Here is a 21,136-nt window from a genome sequence, read left to right on the forward strand (position 1 = left end):
GTCTGATTGAAAGACTGATGTTGTTTAATCTGTCAGTTCTGCTGTTTTACTGACATTGAACAGCGTCTCAGACTTCCCATCTTGAATGATCACAAAATCATTAATCATTATATTCTGTGGTCAGCTGCAATAACAGTGGGTGAGAGTCTTGTTGTTTGTTGTTATTGAATATGGTTTGACAAGGTTGTGTGTGTGTGATGTATTCTGAATATGTCAAGGTTTTCTACACTAATGTATATAACTGTGTTTTGGGGTCAGTAAGGGTGAGATACCAGAAACCATTCAGGCACCTTTACTCGTTTTAGTCTGCATAAATCTGTATGCATCAGAAACACTGAGAGGACACACAGATATGATATGTGTGATAGGGCTAGGTGACATTACTAAAAATAGCTTGAAAGGCTTTCTTTTTTTCATTTTTTCCCCCCCAGAAACAGCCATTGATCAAAGTATTTGTGAATCTTTAATTTTTTCACTAAATGAACTAGTGGAACTAAAATAAAATAGGCCTATTTGAATATATTAAAAAGCATATATATAAAAGTCGCTTTTGATATCATAATCTGAGACAATTAGGCCACGTACACACTCCAATTAATTCGGTCCGACTCTGCATATTTTATTAGCGGTTGTTACAGGAAGTGACCGCTAGATGGAATGATTTCAAAGCGGAAGTGTGACTTATGAGCGGAAGTGTGCGTGTTGCTACTGAGCAGTGATGATGATGATTATGATAATGTAGTGAGAAGGCAGTGCTGTCATATCAACAGCATATGGTGTATCATCTCTATAAAGTATTTCAAACAGAAATGGGTTGTTCAGACGCTCATAAACCAAGTGCTGTCTTCAACCCATGATACCGAGGAAAGGAGGAAACCAGCTTCTAAGGTTAGTACTTTACATCTCTTATTATGTTTTAAAATAAACATTTTTTTTTTTTTACTTTGAGAAAAATGTATTTGCTGTTGTTAGTTGTGTTTGCTCTCCTCTGCATTGAGGAAAAAGTCCTTTTCATCGGCGATACGCTTAAGAAACTGATCTTTTGTCCAGTACCAGTTTAAATATAGTTCTGTTAGGAGGTTCCCTCTGCTACGTTTGTTGTTTTTAGGAAAATAAAGTAGTTAATTTATAGTTAGTTGAACATCATAGTTAAAAGAACAGTGAAAGAGATTTGAGGTTTTTAAAATTTAATACATCTCTAGAAAGTGATGACTCATTTGCTCTGAACTTCACAAGTTCTGAACTATTTGTGAGTCAACTCATTTTTACATTTATTTTTTTAAGTCTTCATTTTAAAAAATACAGTCATGGTCCACAATTGACTGGACAATGTATTCATTGTCATTCATCATTCAATGTCAGAGGTATGGGAACCCTGGATTCATCTCTAAGGTTAAAGCTGAACATATTGAGGACATTTTAGTGAACAATGGAGCAATTTAGAAGGAGGAAAGGGGGGATGAAAAGATTGATTGTTTTCCGCTCTAGTGCCACATCCCTGACTGTCCTACACCATCATCATCATCATCATCGTCGTCATCATGTTGAGATGATCTGGGTCAGCGTGGCGAGCACTATCTACTGATCCAGCATTAAAGGCTTTTGACAGCATCTGTGACACACTGTACTGTCCATTACCACACTTGTTCCTCAAGTTATAAACTTCCCTGTTTATACTTCAACAATGAATTGGTATAGAAACAATATTATTAAAAACTATTATGTGCAATTTAAAAATGTTGCCTATACAAATCAGTTTTTATTTTAGTGTTGATTATTATATCTAAAAATCTTGTTGTTAATTCTAACTTTTAATATTATAGAAATGTACCAACTGACAGGATTCCCTGTGTAGTTTACAGCTTTATTTTACATCTAAAATACTACTTTACCTGATTTATATCGAAATGAATTAATATAAATTTGAACTGAAATCGGAATCAAATGTAATCAAGAGCTTGTGAATTAAAATCGATTTGATTTGATATATCTGTGTCAATACACTACATTAAAATAAACACTCCATAATTCAGTGATGCACATTTATTATTTCTATTGAAACGTTTATCTTAATAAATACTAGTAGTACATATTCATGACAAAAAAGCTCAAGTGATTATTTATGTATATTCATATTTATTTAATAATTCACTTTTTTTTTTTTTTAACACTCTATAGATATTTCTCTTGTCTCATAGGAAAAAATGTATATTACTTTTGTTTCCAGATGAAAAGTGCTGCTAAAAGCACTACGATTTTATCAGTCCATTAAAACAAATCAAAAGTAGCTGGGAAGATTTTCAGTCAATAAATACTTGAATTTGTCTGTTCCTCACACACAGCTATTGTATGACACGAGTCGTATGGAAAAAATAACTTGACTTTTTTTATTATTATTTCTATGCAGGGATGGAAGTGCACAGTTCAGGCCTCGGCAGGAAGAGGAAGAGAGAGGAGTTGAATGGCGAAATAAGGGAGTGTTTCCGGAAAATTCCACGGAGAACTTTGGTGAGTGTCGGGAAGGTGGCCGTCATTCGGCACCCGAGTGTGATGACGTAATTTCTCGTGCACGTGACACTCTTGTCTTGAGGTGTGTGTGTGTATGTTTCAGGGGTTGAGTGAACCTGCACCCTTCTCTGATGAACTGGTGGCCTCAAAAACACCATACGTTCGCGTTAGCATGGAAGAAGCCCGTCTCGGCACTCCAGGTGCGTATTTTACCCACACTGACCCTCATTATATACACATTCTCTGTACGACCTCTCTCCTCTTCAATCCTCCTCTCTTTAGAGGACCGTCCGGTACGCGTCTATGCTGACGGGATCTTTGACATGTTCCATTCCGGACACGCTCGTGCTTTAATGCAGGCCAAGTGCCTTTTCCCAAACACGCATCTCATCGTGGGCGGTGAGTTTCCGTCTTTTGGCATTGCATCACTGCTATAGTGTAACCCATCATGATGAGTGTCACTGAACAGAATTACTAAAATAATGTGGGTGACACTTGGTTCCATTTGTTAACATTATTTATTGCATTAACAAATAATGATCAATACATTTGTTGCAGTCTTAGGTAATAAAAATTCAACTGTTCATTGTTTGTTCATGTTATATCGGGTCCATTAAAGGGTTAGTTCACCCAAAAATGAAAATTCTGTCAGTAATTACTCACCCTCATGTTGTTCCAACCGCGTAAGACCTTCGTTCATCTTCGGAACATAAATTAAGATATTTTTGATGAAATCTGAGAGCTGATCACTCCTCCATAGGCTGCTAGGTGACCGAAACTTGCTGGCCCAGAAAAGTTATTAAAGAGATCGTTAATATAGTCCAAGTGACTACAGTGGCTTAATCTTAAGTATATCAAGCGACGAAAATACTTTTTGTGCGCAAAAACAAACAAAAATAACGACTTTATTCCACTATTCATTTCCTTCTCTCTGGGCCTCGTAGTGTTTTTGCGCTGCGCGTCTGTGTTACACGTCATCACGCATCACACACATGACCAGCGTCGGCCAATAGTGAGCCTACGTGGTGACGTGTAACACAGACGCGCAGCGCAAAAACACTACGTGAACCAACTAGAGGCCCAGAGAGAAGGAAATTAATAGTGGAATAAAGTCGTTATTTTTGTTTGTTTTTGTGCACAAAAAGTATTTTTTCGTCGCTTGATATACTTAAGATTGAGCCACTGTAGTCACTTGGACTATATTAACGATCTCTTTAATAACTTTTCTGGGCCAGCAAGTTTCGGTCACCTAGCAGCCTATGGAGGAGTGATCAGCTCTCAGATTTCATCAAAAATATCTTAATTTATGTTCTGAAGATGAACGAAGGTCTTACGCGGTTGGAACAACATGAGGGTGAGTAATTACTGACAGAATTTTCATTTTTGGGTGACCTAACCCTTTAAACAGTGATTTTAATAATTTGATAGTAAATGTTAAATTAACATTAGCTAAGATTGCTAAATGCTTTTTTTTCATCGTTAGTTCATGTTAACAGAACTGTAGTGTTACATTAATGTGTTTGTCTTTCAGTGTGCAGCGATGATTTGACGCATAAATTCAAGGGTTTCACTGTCATGAACGAGGATGAACGCTACGACGCAGTGAGTCACTGTCGATATGTCGATGAGGTGGTCCGCAACGCTCCATGGACGCTGACACCAGCATTTCTAGCCGAGCACAGAGTGAGTATCCAGATCGCAATCAATGTCATGTTCACATTCCTGATGCTCAACCAATGCCAAGGTCATGGGTTCGATTCGCAGGGAATGCATGAACTGATCAGATGTATAGCTTGAATGCTTTGGAGTAAAGCGTCTGCTAGTGTCAGTGTGAATATGCATTTCCTGATGCTACCACATGACATTGTGAGGTGTGTAACTGTTAACATGTTGTGGTTAAAGGGATAGTTCACTCAAAAGTGAAATATGTGTTATTTATTTACTCACCTTCTTCACAACCATATGAAGAATCTTCAGTTCAAGAAGTTTGAATCAACTGAACCAATTTATTCACGAAATGATTCAGTGTGTGAAATGCTGGTCAGAACAATGTAAATGCAGCAAAAACTCAACCCAAACATGCATAAAAACACCTTTTACAAACTAAACACAAATGTTTTATTGAAAGTTTACTCTATTAAATGCAATTATCAAGTCATCTAATACCGTTAAATACTAAGTGTCTATATAATATGGGTTAAGCTTGGTTAATCAGGCCAATAAGTGACTTTTAACTGCAACTCTTCATTTTATTACACAAATTCATCCACCGAATTCATGAAATTGATCCAGGTCAGGTAAAAACCATAAAGACACTGGTTCGTGGGTTCATGGGATCGACTCCTGCAGCAAACAATTCAAATTTGGCTGTTTGATACACAATCCGAATCAGTGGTTCAAAACGAATGATTTTACAAAGGTTTTGAAATTGCCCATCGCTACCGTTAAGCTGCAAACATTATCCATGTGACCTATTTGAATCATTTTGAATTTCACAGGAAAAAATAATAAGTTTGGAACAACATGAGGGTGAATAAATGAAAACTCTAATGTTTTGGTGAACTGTTATCTTTGGTGAAACTTTATTTGAAGGTATCCTTGTTATAGTGTGATTACACATAAGAAATGAGGGTAACACTTTATTTTACAGTGTCCTTGTTACATATGTTACATGTATTTACCATAGTAATAACAGTAATTGATGCATAATTACATGCAACTAACCCTCAACCAAATCCTAATCCTACCCTAACTCTATAGTAAGTACATGTAGTTGCTTAATAATACTCAGTACTTAAATATATAATTACACTGTAACAATGACACCTTAAAATAAAGTGTAACCGAAATGAGTAATATTAATTAACTACATGCACTCACTATGGGGTAGAGTTAGGTTTGGGTCTAGGGTTAGTTGCTTGTAATTATGCATAATTTACTGTTACTACTATTAGTAAGTTCAAGCAATTTGTAACATGGACAGTGAGTGTACAATAGTATTACTTTATGCTTTAACATTAAAAATAATGGTAACACTTTATTTTACAGTGTCCTTGTTACATATGTTACATGTACTTACCATAGTAACAGTAAATTATGCATAATTAGATGCAACTAATCCTCAATCTAATCCTAATCCCACCCTATCCCGATAGTAAGTACATGTAGTTGCTTAATAATACTCAGTAGTATTTAAATATATAATTACACTGTAACAATGACACCTTAAAATAAAGTTTAACCAAAATTATTTACAACAAAAGAACAACAAATCATGAAGATAAATATTGGTACCATCTCAGATTTTGAACTCATGCTCATCTGAATGTGGTTCAGGATTGCCGTCTCGCTCAGTGGAACAGAGATCACTTACTCTCTTGAGGAGGCACACGAGTGATTACTTTGTGACTGCTAAAAATCACGCTCTATATAGTATGAATGTAATCTGGATGTACTATATTCGCCATGTTGCCCTTATCACATGACCTCCCAGCATCAGTTGTCACATTACCACCATTCATAAATCCTCTCCTGTGGCCTCATGGGATAGTAAAGTGTCCATCATGTGCACACTTCAGAATCTCGCCAGGAAGCTCGCTTGAGTGCTGTGAATTCAGACAAAGTCTTAATAAACACTGATATGATGACATGTTCTCCCTAGATAGACTTTGTCGCCCATGACGACATTCCATACATCTCAGCAGGAAGTGATGATGTTTACAAACACATAAAGGACGCAGGTAGAAATATTAAAAGCTTCTGCATAATACAGTTATTGTAGTCAAAAAAATAGTTTTTATTTGTCAACAGAATCACCAGATTTGCTCTTGAAATTCTCTTTTTTTAAGGTATGTTCGCACCGACTCAGAGAACAGAAGGCATCTCCACGTCTGACGTAATCACACGAATCGTACGTGATTATGACGTTTATGTGCGCCGCAACCTACAGAGAGGCTACACTGCGAAAGAGCTGAACGTCAGCTTCATCAATGTGTGTGTGCTTGACTACACACTTCCATCTTTTATCAAAGCCATTAAAAGGGAAATATTCCTTTGAAAGCAACTTGACTCTGTTCCCGTTTTTTCCCAGGAGAAGAAGTACCACCTTCAGGAACGCGTGGATAAGGTGAAGCAGAAGGTCCGAGATGTGGAGGAAAAGAGTAAAGAGTTTGTGCAGAAGGTGGAGGAGAAGGGCATCGACCTCATTCAGAAATGGGAGGAGAAGTCACGCGAGTTCATCGGGAACTTCCTGCAGATGTTCGGGCCTGACGGGGCACTGGTTAGTGTGGATGTGTGCAGCTCTTACATACATCTCAGGGATTGTTGTTTTAGTTGGTAAAGAATCGAGGTCCACTTGCATTTACTGCAAACCGAGTCACTCTGAGACACTGAACACACCGGAGGCGCTTCACTCTGAAACACACTGCGCTTATATTTAATTCAATCGCAGCCTTTGCGTTTTTGATAATTACACTAAGCCATATCACGATTTCGGTTTTATTTCGATTAATCTTGCAGCCCTGTCATGCAATATTTACTACTCCAAACAGGACAAAGAAGCACCATAAAGTGTTCCACAAGTCTTCTGTAGTCACACGATAGCTGAAATTTGAGTCATGTACTGATAATCCACAAGAACTAATTACATCTGCCGTCATTGCATCACATCTGGTGCAACATCACACACTGCATTTGAATATACGCAAAAGAGACTTAATATACGAGCTTGATAAAAATGATCATTCTAGAAGAAAATTTCAGATGGCACTTAGAGGCTTTTGCATCTGAACTCTTCAATTAAAGCTTTTTAGCAAATTGGAGTACATTTTCATTTCAACAATTTCTTAAAATATGTGCCTGTCCACAGATAAAATGCTCTAATATCATGTATTGTGTGTCTAACAGAAGCACATGTTGAAGGAGGGAAAAGGACGAATGTTACAGGCCATCAGTCCCAGACAAAGCCCCAACAGCAGTCCCGTACGCGAGGAGCGCTCTCCGTCCCCCACCTTCCGTCTCCCCTTCTTCACCGCTTCGCCATTCTTCTCGCCTCATCATCATCATCATCATCATCACAGCGACACACACAAAGAAGAGGACGACTAGAAATCGCGCTCTCAAGCAGCTGTTGGTGTTTTTCCACATCGTTTGTGTTTTATATGCTTTCTTAAACCACTGTGAATAGCCAAGAATATAAATGAAGGATGGACTAGCTTAAGATTTATTTGAATGAGAAAAATGTATTGAACCAGCGTTTACAAAATGCACAATAGTGACCGAATTATTCCACCCGTACTTTCTAAAGGTTTTGATCCCACTTCTCCCTCTCGCTTCAGAGAGATTTGCCACACACCACTAAACCAAAAGGCTTCATATTGTTGGCCTATTCCTTGGATACATTTCGCATTCAGCCTGGACCTTGAATAATTATGCATTTTTAGTGCGTCTCGTTTTTTTGTCTGCTTGCACATAATCTCATTCTCGGTTGTGCGTATAACTCGCCCTCACCTGCCTTTATTGTCTAGATCTTTCCATACTTGAACAGGGGCCAAATGTGAGACTTATTCCGGGATGAGGGTGGGATCCCAGGATCAGTCGTCTCTGTATAGTTACTGTGTTTAATCTTGGTTTGTAACTCGAATTTAAAGTCTGCTTTTATTTTTCACTCATACTTTTGGAACGTTAATTTGTCTTTCTGACTTTTCTGACTTTTCTCCTCATATGAACTCGCTCTCAGACTCTGATGTGAAGTAGTAATTTTGGGGCCTGGCACTGACGGAGTCTGGCACCTCTATTTAAACCCTGGGCTATTCTGTGGCACGGGTCCCAGCCTTTTGGGAAAGGATTTGCCTGCTGAATGTTTACATTACCCAAGCCCAGTGAGGAACAGTGTTAACACGAAAGACTACGGGGACCTGTTTGTTTACATGTTTGCATAGGACAAGAAGAAGTCCGTAGGATTACATGTTTGCCGGCAGACAAAAAGATGACTTTGGCTTTCCTGTGGTCAGGAACATTATTAAGATCAGTTTAGATGATCATTGGGAATCAAGAGAACTCTGTGAACAATGCCAGTGAATCACTAAACCATATTAAAAGAATAATACATTTGTCTTGTGTCGTGTTACTCATTCACAGGGACCAAAAGACACACTATGAACCTTTAGTGTCCAATAATATAAGATAAAAAAAGATGATTAAAAACAACTAACATTAACCTGTCATTTCTGATTAGTTAAATACAGCAGATACAGCCAACATCGGTTACAGATGTACGATAATTCAGGTTACATTTCTGCTTTCCGAATTCTATAACTAGTTCTAGCATCTGCATCACTTCAGTCGGCCTGTGTGTACAGTAGGAATCATGCAGCGCATGTAAACTAGGCCATATTTCCTACCGTAGATGACATGCCCTTCACGACACGTGTCTGAAATCTTGGGGGGAAAGACAATAATGAGTCCATGACATAGTAGGAAAGGTTAATAAGCTATTATTCTCATATCTGCCAGTCACAGATCCACGTCTGCCTTGAAGTCGTGAGTGGACTTCAACAAGGGCCGCAACACACCATCATTTCATTTGAATGAAATAAACTAACAATAATAATAAAATAATCAACAAATAAAAGGCTAAAGGCCCATTCACACCAAGATTAATAACTATATTGGCCTCCACACCATCATTGTGTTTATTATAAGTGCTCTGCAGTTTTGTCGTCTGCTGCTTTAAATGCTTGAGCTCTTTAAAATCAGGTGCATTCTGATTGGCTGTCAAAGATTTATTGTTCATCACTTAATGAAATTATTCCAATAATAATGTTCCTGTGTACAAAGCTATAAATTATTTTATTATATCTAACTTTATCCACATCCACAGTACACTCACGTAGGGCGATATATAGTGTATAGCAAATCTCAGCTGCTTGATTGCTTGCATCGTCGTAAGATGTAAACTATATTCTCACCCAGCTCTAACAAAAGTGTTCTGAAAACGTTTTACTAGTTTACCCATTAAGTTATGAAAATGTTATTTCTGAATGTTCTCCAAACATTCAAAACGAAAAAAAAAAAATCAGTTTCATTTTATCATAATGCAAACATTATGGAATGTTACTTTTGAATGTTCTTTTAACAATCTCGAACAAGTCCAATCATTTAAAAAATGTTGGATGAACAGCCAACTAAAATGTTTTAGAAAAAAAACATTCCATGAACGATGTATAAATGTTTTTGTGCTAACGTTTTTTTTTTTATATCACCAAAGACGAGATCACTGATCATTAACGTTACTGAAATCATGTTTGGTCATATCTTTAAGAGAACCGTGCCAAACATTAGCCAAAGTTCTGAGAACATTCCTTGTTAGCTGGGAATCTGCTGAATGTGAACGAAGATTGAAGATAATAACATATTATTAACATTATGATTATTAAAACATTAATGTTATAGTCCTTTGTGTGAACAGCCCTTAAAACAACAAAAAATCGGGGACTTCACATGCACCGCTGATCTTTTTTCACTGTAGAGAATGAAATTGTACCTTTTCAAACTAATTTGAGAAGATTTTGATTTAGTTTTCCCCTCAATTGGTCTACAATGTTTATAATGTTTAAATTCGGTTTTGCACCTTCAGAGATTTTAAGCATCTATGAAACTATTTATTATACCTCAGAAGTGGCATTTACGTTAATAAAAAAAGCGAGCACCTTTGTCGTCGCTGCAGCAGACGCACAACAGGAAATCCAGTTGGTGGTCCTTCCAAATATTGTCTTGGACAACATGGGACCTCAGAGTTACGAAGGTCAGGATCCACTGCTTGTGCAGGTCGTCCATTATGACTCAGAGGTGTGTGCGCTGCTGAGTGGTCTTGAGCCCTGGAGGTAGAGCGAGTGGTCATTACGTCCAGCGTCAGTCACTCCATCAGCTGTTGTTGGAGGACTGCTCTGGCTTCAGCCGGATGGCCCAGGAGTTGGCAGAGACGACGTTACCGCGCCGATGGATGCGGCAGGTGTACGTGCCTTCATTGAATTCATTGGCCACGAGCCGCAGGTCCCGATCTTTAATCACAATATAGCCAGGAATGGATGTCAGCAACTGCTCTCCGTCCTTATACCAGCTGCCGAAAGACGAAACAGAGAAACTGACTGAAACTAAGCTTCAGAAATGATGCACTCCATAACTTGGAACTTAACATAACAGATAAATGTATCAACATAAGACTACATTTGCACATGAATGGTGCTTGTTGGGTGATTTAACAATGAATGTTCATCTTGAAATATTTCACAAAGATTTTACAGCAAAAAAGACAAGTGAACCACGACCTGAAAGGGGGGGCATTTTTACAATTATACTACAAGGCCTTTTACCAGGGCTTGACATTAACTTTTCTGCTCATCAGCCACTGTGTAGCGTAGCGCTAGTGGTTTTCCAAAGTTACCAGCCACTCATCATTTTCACTGGCCACAATTGTGACATGGAAAAAATGCCATTTAGACTTTTGTTTATATTATCTCTTAATTTGGCTGAAGGTATATTAGGCTGTATAAATACTGTTCTTTCTCAACTGTTTACGTTCACTTAAAACATAACTGACTGTGTGAAAACTTGCCAACTACGTGAAAACTTGCCAAGACTGGCATTTTGACATTGTTTTGTGTGTATTTGACTGTTTAAGCAATAACTCAATTTAGTACTGAGAGGCGGCTATATATGCACTTTTGGTGTGATCACAAAATCTGTGGGAATGAGTAAAATTATGAGCAATACACGCAATCCCACGGCGAAACTCAAACCCTGTAACACCAACAATATTCATCCGGAGCAAATGAAACGAGTGAGTGAGGGGAGGCGGGTTTGTGTGTCACTCGCTGTCGGAGAGAGGAACAGCTGGTGTTGTGTGTCTATTCTGCAGGAAATGAGTATTGGAAGCATTTCAGATACATATCGATATCACTTCATTGCACTTAGTTTATTATTCCAGATGTCTTCTTAAAATACTACAATTGAAAAATATTTGACCCGCCAAAGTAGGACTGACTGCGTTAATCCACGAGCATTTGGCGGGTTGACTGGTGTTCATGTCAAACCCTGCCTTTTACTTGCTAAAAAAGTATAAACTATCAATCAGACAACAGAAGGCATGTAGAAGATTGTGTGCAACAGGTTTTTCAGCAAAGTTTTGATTGTGTTGATCATTTAGAGGCCTTAAAATTTTGCGTATCAAATATGATACAGTAGGCTTTATAGGGTTAAGGATACTCTACCTGACTTTTGGAGGCACTCTGGTATTTTTTGTCCCACAGCGGAAGCCCACAACTTTTCCACGAGGCACAATTTTGATCTTCACATTTTCAGGAGGAGGGGTCGGGGTAGACACTGCATCCAGAGGCTCTGAGGAGCAAACAAACACTTTAAAGAGTGTGTTAGTTCATAATATACACTACCATATTCTTTATAATGGTTTATTAGTAGCTGACAATGTCTGTCCACCTGCATGAAGAAGAATATTGTGTGTAAGTGAAAGGCTATAGATGGGAAGTTAGCGTTGGAGGAGGATGTTTTGAGTGTCTCACCGTAGCACAGGTCGCATCGCTGCGGGCAGTTTTTCTTCATGAAGCTCCGTCTCCTCTCACAGAAACCCAACCGGGCCCAAGGATCACACACACGCTTCTTGTCCAAGCATCCTGAGGCAGATTATAGAAACAAGCTTCAGCTCCAAAACTCTGAAGAGATGTGAGCATTGTGGACCAAGCATTTTCTCTATTATAAATTGCAGTCTGACTAGAAGTTGTGTTCCTTCGAGCCTCGAGCATGCGGTTGTACAGCCTCTTCTTAAAAAGCCCGACTTAGATCCTATAGATCCAAATAATGTTTCGGCCAATATCTAAGCTACCATTTTTATCTAAAATATTAGAAAAGATTGTTTTTATTCAACTTCATGTTTAACGCAAAAATGAGTTTTTTGATACATTTCAATCTAGTTTTAGATCAGGTCATAGCACAGAATCAGCTCTTCTTAGAGTAGCTAATTAGCCTGGGAAAACCCAGACAACTTCCGGCAAATTTAGATTTGCTCTGCAAGTAGTCTGGCAAAGAGCTCATTCAAGCCCATTTCTAATCCGTCGAAATCGTGGCACCATTCAGAAACGTTAGGGCAGGCTTTACACAATGACAATCGCTCTGATTGGTTTTAGGTCTATCCAATTGCACCCACAGGCATTTGAGCGACGTCCGTTGGTGACGCCCCTTTGGAAATGAGTTATTAATGAAGCTTTGCCAGACCATAACTCAGTTACTACTGAGAATGGTCTGGTTTTAACCAGGCTAGTAGCTAATGATATTTTATTGAAAACTGACTCTGGTAGTTTTGCTGGATCTTAGCGCAGCATTTGACACGATTGACCATACCTTATATACTTATTGAACGTCTAAGGCAGTATGGCAAGCATACTATGTGGTTAATATAGCATGCTCTGGTTAACTTAAGTCATGTGACTTCTACTTGTGTGCTGATCATGTGACTGTAGTATGTGTATATTTGCCATAGTTACTGTTTTTACAACTGAAGATGGTGTTTGGATACACATCGAAACGTCTTGCTAACTTGTTTTTATGCAGTCCAGTGACTTTTAATAAATAATTTGTTTGAAACCTGGATGTGTTAGACATCATGAATTTACATAGACAGAACTTTTTCTGTTAAAATGTAAAAGTTCTCATCATCTATAGCTTCTATGTCCTGTGGGGTACCTCAAGGTTCTATGTTGGGACCAGTGTTATTTCCATTATATATGCTTCCTCTTAGTTCTGTTAAGAAATATAGTATTTCGTATAATTTTTATGCTGCTGACACCCAGATGTATTTGCCTATAAAGTCTGAAGATGATGCATCCATTACATCACTTTTTTAATGTCTAAAAGATGTCAAATGTGGATGAATAATGTCTTTCTCCAGTTAAATGGGAAAAAGATAGAAATTATTATATTTGGCCCTAGTAGGATATAGCAACGAGTCTAGGTCCTCTGTCATCCAATCTGAATACTTATGTCAAGAATCTGGGATTTATTTTTGACAGAGTTAAAGTTTGACAGGCAAATCAATTCAGTTGAGAAGAATAGTTTATTTAAACTGCGAAATATTGCTAAACTTAAATCTGTCAAATCTTTCGGTGATCTGGAGAAAGTAATCCATGCTTTTATTTCTTCTTTCTCTTGATTAATGCAATGCTTTGTACCAGGGAGTAAGTCAGTCCTCACTGTCACGTCTTCAGCGTCTTCACCAATCAACCACCGATGCATAGAACCAAGTCTACTTCCATTTCAACACAACTTTAAACACCTACATTTTGCTTACCATAAAGGCGCTGGATGCCCCAGATATCATCTTGAGCGATGTTCCGCTGACCTGTGTACGTTGCATTGGGGTGCATTAATGCATTAGGGTCCCGTGAATGCCAGAGACCTAAAGCGTGACCGATTTCATGAGCAGCTACCTGAACCAGGTCATTCAGCCACACACCTGTGCAGAGACAACACGCGATAAAATCAAAGAGTAAAGGACAAGAAGAATGGATGTTGATATTTGTTTCTCTTCAATTTCCTCAGTTTTGAACATAACTAACGTTCTAGTAACTATAAGTAAATTGGCAACTAACCCTGACACCTAACCCTAACCTATCAATCTACTAATACTCTAATGAGAGTTAGTTGACATGTAGTTGACAAGTTACTTGTCTAAAGTGGAAGCCAAAAATCACCTGGTGCTTTCCATTTCTATAATCTTGAATTTGGTCTGAAACCTACTTTTTGCACTAAAAATGTACAGAATTCAGATTTAGGTCAGACAATTTAAGGTCATTGTGGGTCAAAAGTGAGTCACTGGAAGTAAGTTACATATTACTTCTGCATATTCACACTTTTTTTTTTTTTATTGTCATTATAGCGCCATCCATCTGTCAAAAGTTCTAAGTTATAAAAATGTATAATCATTGAGAAGAGTATATATCTGTATTCTGACCAGCACATCCACCCACTTTCATAAATAAATGTATTAGATCAGCACCTTGTTTCCAGCTGAATCGGGACTTTCCCAGAATCCAGAATTCATGGTTGTCAAAGTGGATTTCTCCACGTGGAGGAAGGAAGGCGTGGGCCAGCTCACCGTTCAGTCCGTCAAAACACGGGTGCAATGGAGACCGCCAACAATCGGTGTGATTGTACGTGTAGAACCCTGTCTCAGAAAAAGGAGAGTTTCATGCAAAAATGGGAGATTAAAAAACTGCATAAAATAATCTGTCAGCCTGCCAAAGTGCACATGCCTAATGTTTTGGCTCTTTTCCTGCACATTTATTTACCTATAGTGATGTCAGCACTTTTGTTGGGGTTGGTGATTTCAGTGAAAGCCAGAGGAGAAACATCACTCCATTTCGTGAAGGCGATGCTGATAGCTTTGCGGGTATCATCTTTATTCAGTGTGTTGGGGAACTTCGTGATCCTTTAAGAGGGAGAAACGCAAATTACGTCCAGCCAAAAACGAATTTCATGTTTTTTGAAAGAGTCTTTGCGTCTGCAATCAATCAGAAAGCACATTTACAAAAGCCGAACACTCCTAAAATCAATCTGCTGGTCCCAAAATATCCATCATCATCTGAACCCCAGATTACTTCTTTTGTCCACCTCCTGCATCTGTCTGTTCATACTTTAAGCATCCGCCAATCATGGCCATTAATAGAAAGGCTTTCCTTCAGAAAGTCAATTATAAAGTATATTAAAATAATGTCTTTATTGATTTTCCTGGTGGTCTCATGTGTCTCTCTCACTTGTAAGTGATGTTGAAATGCTCCCACTTGTATCCCAGTGGGTTGATGGCATAGCGCTTGGATCGGGCCGGACCTGGATGAGACCTCGTGTCCACAGGCGCCGGCGCCGGCACCTGCACACATGGTTTATGCAACTGAATACTGGCCACCTGATAAGAAGATAGAAAAAGGGAAGCTTATGTAGTGTGTTTTATTTTGTACATTGTTAACATACTGTACGTTGTGTGCAACAATGTCATCATTTATCAAACCACCAAGTCAAATGTGTAGCACAAATGATGATTCTGATCCACATGAGTAATTCTGATCATATTTTAGAGGTGATTCTGGAGATCCACCTTCCTGCAGAATTCTATACACACTTGCAATCTTCACGGCTACTTGAACACTTGGGCCACATACAGGAAATATGTCATGTAAGTAGACAAGTGGTCAAGTGGAAAGACTGCAAGTGTGTGTACTGTATCTGGGAAGGGAACAAGTGTGCTGCACAAGTCCTGAAAAGTGAAGCCAAAACGTTTCGGTTGCCCCCGGTGGCTGGATGCAGTATAGGTCATAAACCCCGCCCTCTCCATGTAATCTAATAGGACGTGAGACAAACTAAACAATCAAATTACACTTCAAATTATTTTTTCCCAAAGATGATTTCTGTCATTTTAGGTAGTTTTTATCACACTGATTTAAGTTCAAGCGTTAAGTACGTTAAGTTTAGTTTTAGTTAGTTATTTGATGCTGTAAAAACAGGGGTGTGTGGAAGTACACTTTATGATTTGTTGACTAACATACTGAAGCGCATGTAAAGTACATGATAATAATGTAACTAGTTTGCTATTTGATATTACATTTAAAAGCTAATATAATAGAACTGTAATAAATTCAGCAGAAGAAAGAAACCCATACAGGTTTGGAACAACTTGAGGGCGAGTAAATGATGACAGAATTTAAATTTTTGGGTGAACTATTCCTTTAAGTGTATTCTTTTAAAGTATATTATTTTCATAATAAGCACTCTTGTAAAAGTTTGCTTAAGTTTACTTATTTTTCACAAGGGATAATCTAATCTCAGATATGTGAACTTTTGGAGAGCAAATAAACTAAATCAGGAGAGCGAACGACAGCTGCTACCTCATTCTGCTCAGATGTTCAGCTGTTCTGTGTTTTGTATCTCTTCTACCGGCTCATCTATCAGTAGCTGCAGTCAGAAACTCCACGCAGCCGAAGGTCTGGAATATCTGTCACCCATATGTGAACGCTCCCCTTCCCCCATGACCTTCAACACGGTCCCTCTCTCTCTTCCTCCTCCTTTTGATCTTTGCAAAGATTTTACAACTCTCTCCAGAAAGAAATGCACGTGCATGCATTCATGTTTTAAGTGGGACAAATGGGTAGCATCAAGATTTTAGGACATGCTGTAGAAAAATGATTTTTTTTCAATGTTTTGAATAAAACATTATTGGAGTACGAAAATACTATTAGAACAAGATTATAAGCGGTCACACTTTAGATTAGGGTCGAATTTTCCCTATTGATTAACTATTAACTACAACTTCTGCCTCAATAAAAACAAACCCCCAATGACTTCTTATTGATAGTTAGTAAGGCAGTTGTTAAGTCTAGTATGAAGGGATGTAGAATAAGGTCATGCAAAATAAGGCATTAATATGTGCTTTATAAGTACTTAAACAGCCAATATCATAGTAATATGCATGCTAATAAGCAACTAGTTAATAGTGAGAATTGGACCCTGACATAAAATGTTACCAAATAGGCTACTATTTCAATATTCACGTTTAATTCAATGTGTTACTAGCAATTATTTGTGAAATTTACAAGCAAAAATTGCTTCTTGTAAATCCTACACATATTTGTTTTCAATGTATGTAATGTTAAACATAAAAGAAAGTGTTTATTGTAGGAGTCACTATTTCTTTCAAGATCAATTCTTTCTGTTCAGTTCAATTGTCCTCTGCGAGCAAATAGATATTTTTAAAAGTAAATATAGTCTATACATAAAAAAATGCATGTATGAAAATGACAAATTAATTAAAAAAATGCTGTTTAAGATCATTTAGAAGACGTACAGGCATGTCAGATGTCCCTGTTACACTTATGTCGAAGGGTCATCTACATTTTCAGTTCTTTTAAGAGTACCAGACAAAAAAGCAAAATATGAGTTTGACATGATTGAGGTCTTACCGTGTGTTTTGTCCACGCAGGCACGGCCACAGCACAGTTATCCAGCACCATCAGCAACAGCGCACAGGAACAGACCCAGCGCATCTTTAAATCACTCACACAACTTCCACTTTTTTACCTTCCACGTTGTGTTTGATCCATAAATTCTTGAGTAATAAAGTATTTCCACAGAACTAACCGCATCCAGACGCGCGCGCGCGCCCGTGCTGAAGACAGATGTGCCCGCGCCTCCGGACAGACAGATTCGTGCGAATGTTTCAGTTGACTGTGTTTAGACTTTATTTAATGCACTTCTGCTTCTTACTCTGAACTTTCACTCTCTCTCAGATGTGCAGGAATGATCCCGCAGGAGCATAAAGCACCGCCCTGCTCCAATCCAATCTCCTCCTCATCTCCTCCCTTTACTCTTCAAGCATGTGTAGCCTATATGTTTATCCTCCCACGATAACATAATTATCCGAATTGTTGCGAGTATTTATTTTCCTTAGGTCTTCTCGTCTTCAAGACGAATGCAAAAAACATACCTTTTTTTCCCTCACAGTGACCTGATAGAATTTACAGCTTTCCAAGTTCTCAAGTTCGGGAACGCCAATATTCAGATCACGTCACCTGAGTGATGTCACTACGCCAATGTCAAATCTATTTAATTAGCAGAAATAAAAATCATTGAAATAGTAAATGAAATAGTAATTTTTTCAACAAAAATTCAGTTGCAGGGCAAAAAAAAAAAAAAGAGTCTCCCTCTTCCTCGGTGAATTCCTCTTTATTTTCCCTAAATGGTAACTGGGGTTCGTTTTCACCTAGGTCAACACCCCTAGTAAGTCACAACAGGGTTTTTGTTGTTGTTGATTTTGTTTTTTTCTTCTTCACGTGCCTGCAAAAGTCTTTGGCAAGAAATCATTAGAAAGATACTGAAAGTAAAAAGCTTACTCACTTTCAACACCTAGTATCCTCATGTCTGCAGTTTCATTAGTACCATGCTTGAATTCCAAGTCAACATGCAAGGGAGCATTTTGAAAAGGCCACAAATTAAGCACGCTTAAGTTGTGCTCATTAAAAATCCATTGTGTAGAATTGCAGATTTTGGCATAACACATTGCATTCATGGCCAAATGGCCCTCAGTCTCTACCCCTAACCTCATTAGTTTGGTTGACCTTCAGAGAGTTCGGGAACAGCCTGGGTTTTTTCACAGTGCTTTACTTTTAACTCTCACATCACTATGGAGAGAAGTCAGTCTCTCTGAGAGGAAGTCAGTCTCTTATGATGGATTTATTTCTTTGACCTGCAGGGTCAGTGTGGCGACATGCTGTTCAGTGCTGTTTGGCTTCACATTCACGATGCACCAGGCAGCTTTTTGTAGGCATCTAAAAGATGCTGCATTTACAAAAGTTCGCCTTGTATACCAACAAAGACTGGGCACCCATTACGCCGCAAATAGCTAATATGATATTTTAGAATTAAATTACGACTGCGTAAGCACAAGGCCATTGAAGCTTCTTCACTCAATCCAACTGAAGACAGCAAGTCACATTTATTTACATAGTGCTTTACACAATAAAGATGGTTTCAAAGCAGCTTCACATTGAAAAAATAGGAAAATTACAGTGTTAAGGCCCGTTCACACCAAGGACAATAACTATAAAGATAACTATAACATTAGTGTGCACACCAGACGATATCATTTTGTTTATTAAGCATGCGCTGCTGCTGTCGTCCGCCGCTTTAAAAACTCATGTTCTTTAAAGTCTGATTGGCTGTCAATGCTTTTATCCTTCAACAGCTGGAGAAAAAAATCGAAATCGTTCCGAAAGTGATTCCAACGATATCGTTTCTCTGTGCCGTTATCGTTATTATTGTGGTGTATGGACTCAGCTATTCTTTTATATTTAGAACGATATTTAAAATGATAACGTTCTGCTATTGTGGACACTGTCTTTATAGTTATCATCCTTGGTGTGAATGGGCCTATGTTGTAAACGTTTTTATAGAAATCAATTTAAGCTGTAAAGCACTCTACAGAAGACAATAGTGTCATTATTCAGCTCAATGTTGATTCAATTCAGTTCAATAAGTTCAATTCAACACTGTAAAAAGTGAACAGTTGGATCAACTTAAAAAAATTACTTCAATTGGTAACACCTAAAGAAATTAAGTTTTCTCAACTTAAATTATCACATTTTATCGTGAAAAACGTGATAATTTAAGTTGAGAAAACTTAATTTCTTTAGGTGTTACCAATTTAAGTAATTTTTTTAAGTTGATCCAACTGTTCACTTTTTACAGTCAACTGTAAGGAGCTGCATCCCAATTCATGTACTTATGCACTATTCTATGACGTTTTGTAGTATAAATAAAGCGAGTGTGTCCACACTGAAAATTGAAAATGAAAAAGTGCACTGATGATGCACTTAATTAACCGAAAAACACTTCTTGCACTCAACTGTCACAGGTTTAATTACATAGTGGAGGGGGAGGGGCATCAGACTCCAATGTTGAATGACAAAAAACCCTTATAAAATTCATACACTACACGGTTGAGTACATAGTGCGTCATTTAAGACACAACTATGGTGTCATTACTCGGTGAGCTGACTGGTTTTCAGTCAGTACCAGTGTTCGGATTGCAGTGACACCACTGAATGAACAAAGTATGTTATTCCTGAAGCGGAGAGAAACATGGATTTGGAGAAGGGCACCTGAAAGGCAGCCTCATATCTTTTGCGAGTGGTTTTGAATCTGGCTGGAGGCCCAGGCTTTGGCTGCACTCCAGGTGACTGCGGAACCGGGGGCTGTTGACCCTTCGCTGTCACTCACTCTGGGAAAGAGCGGAAAAGAAAGGGAGAGGGAGACGGAAGGACGGAGGAGAAAAAGAGTAGCAGGACAGGAGATTCTCTTTCAGGGGCCCTGAGAGATGAGAGTTTAATTGGCCATCGATCCATCAGTAGGTCCTCTGGCTCCTGCACCCACTTAATGATTGGCCATGACGTCAGCCTAAATACTCACACTAATGAGTGACTTCCCACACAAACACCCCCTGCCCATCCCTGCTGCAGGAAAATAACTCCCAACCAGCTCTAACCTTTCAACAAAACGCTTCTCCAGACCACCAGCAATGCGACCGACACAACAAATGCAGCGCTTTGGAAAGAGTATGCATTCCTAATGGCCGTTTTACTGAAATATTGGTCTATCACGCATCGTTTATTTGATCAAATATTCAATGGAGTAATATTGGGAAATATGATTATAATTTCTATTTTAAAATGTAATTTATTCCTGTGATCAAAGCTGAATTTTCAGCATCATTACTCCAGTGTCACATGATCCTTCACAAATCATTCTAATATGATGATTTGCTGCTCAAGAAACATTTCTTCTTATTATCAATGTTGAAAACAGTTGTGCAGCTTCATATGTTTGTGAAAACTTGACATTTTCAGGATTTCTTTTATTTGTTTTGATGAAAAGAACAGCATTTATTTGAAATAGAAATCTTTTGTAACATTATAAATATAGTTACTGTCACTTCTGATAAATTTAATGCATCCTTGCTGAATAAAAGTATAAAATTATTTTTTTTAAATCAAATATAAACAGATTTATCTTG

The 21,136-nt window shown here is 38.2% G+C and overlaps 2 protein-coding genes across 2 annotated transcripts; one reads left to right on the forward strand and one right to left on the reverse strand.

Moving 5' to 3' along the window:
• Positions 1–676: 676 nt before the first annotated feature.
• On the forward strand, positions 677–8,619 carry pcyt1ab (phosphate cytidylyltransferase 1A, choline b). Its single transcript, XM_084124717.1, has 9 exons — positions 677–888; positions 2,408–2,508; positions 2,612–2,708; positions 2,791–2,907; positions 4,040–4,191; positions 6,170–6,248; positions 6,357–6,499; positions 6,599–6,787; positions 7,414–8,619. The coding sequence occupies exons 2-9, from the start codon at positions 2,410–2,412 to the stop codon at positions 7,612–7,614; spliced, it is 1,077 nt and encodes a 358-aa protein (XP_083980843.1). The 5' UTR covers positions 677–888; positions 2,408–2,409; the 3' UTR covers positions 7,615–8,619.
• Positions 7,701–18,528, reverse strand: mmp23bb (matrix metallopeptidase 23bb). The gene is made up of 8 exons (XM_084124716.1): positions 17,529–18,528; positions 15,333–15,481; positions 14,868–15,007; positions 14,576–14,743; positions 13,868–14,032; positions 12,087–12,197; positions 11,778–11,904; positions 7,701–10,627 (listed from the first exon to the last, which is right to left on the reverse strand). Exons 1-8 carry the CDS (start codon positions 17,610–17,612, stop codon positions 10,432–10,434), a joined length of 1,140 nt encoding a protein of 379 aa, XP_083980842.1. The 5' UTR covers positions 17,613–18,528; the 3' UTR covers positions 7,701–10,431.
• Between the last annotated feature and the right edge of the window lie 2,608 nt (positions 18,529–21,136).

This window comes from Abramis brama (genome assembly GCF_963993115.1).
Source record: "Abramis brama genome assembly, chromosome: 9".
Taxonomy (NCBI): Eukaryota; Metazoa; Chordata; class Actinopteri; order Cypriniformes; family Leuciscidae; genus Abramis; species Abramis brama.

What these genes read in the sequence shown, in the direction of transcription:
- pcyt1ab (XM_084124717.1), top strand. Translation starts at nt 2,410, where the DNA reads ATGGAAGTGCACAGTTCAGGCCTCGGCAGGAAGAGGAAGAGAGAGGAG. An exon ending in AAATTCCACGGAGAACTTTG is followed by an intron (nt 2,509 to 2,611) that starts GTGAGTGTCGGG and finishes TGTATGTTTCAG; the next exon opens with GGGTTGAGTGAACCTGCACC. An exon ending in CAAACACATAAAGGACGCAG is followed by an intron (nt 6,249 to 6,356) that starts GTAGAAATATTA and finishes TCTTTTTTTAAG; the next exon opens with GTATGTTCGCACCGACTCAG.
- mmp23bb (XM_084124716.1), bottom strand. Translation starts at nt 17,612, where the DNA reads ATGCGCTGGGTCTGTTCCTGTGCGCTGTTGCTGATGGTGCTGGATAAC. An exon ending in AAGTGCTGACATCACTATAG is followed by an intron (nt 14,744 to 14,867) that starts GTAAATAAATGT and finishes TTTCTGAGACAG; the next exon opens with GGTTCTACACGTACAATCAC. An exon ending in GCGATGCGACCTGTGCTACG is followed by an intron (nt 11,905 to 12,086) that starts GTGAGACACTCA and finishes TTTGCTCCTCAG; the next exon opens with AGCCTCTGGATGCAGTGTCT.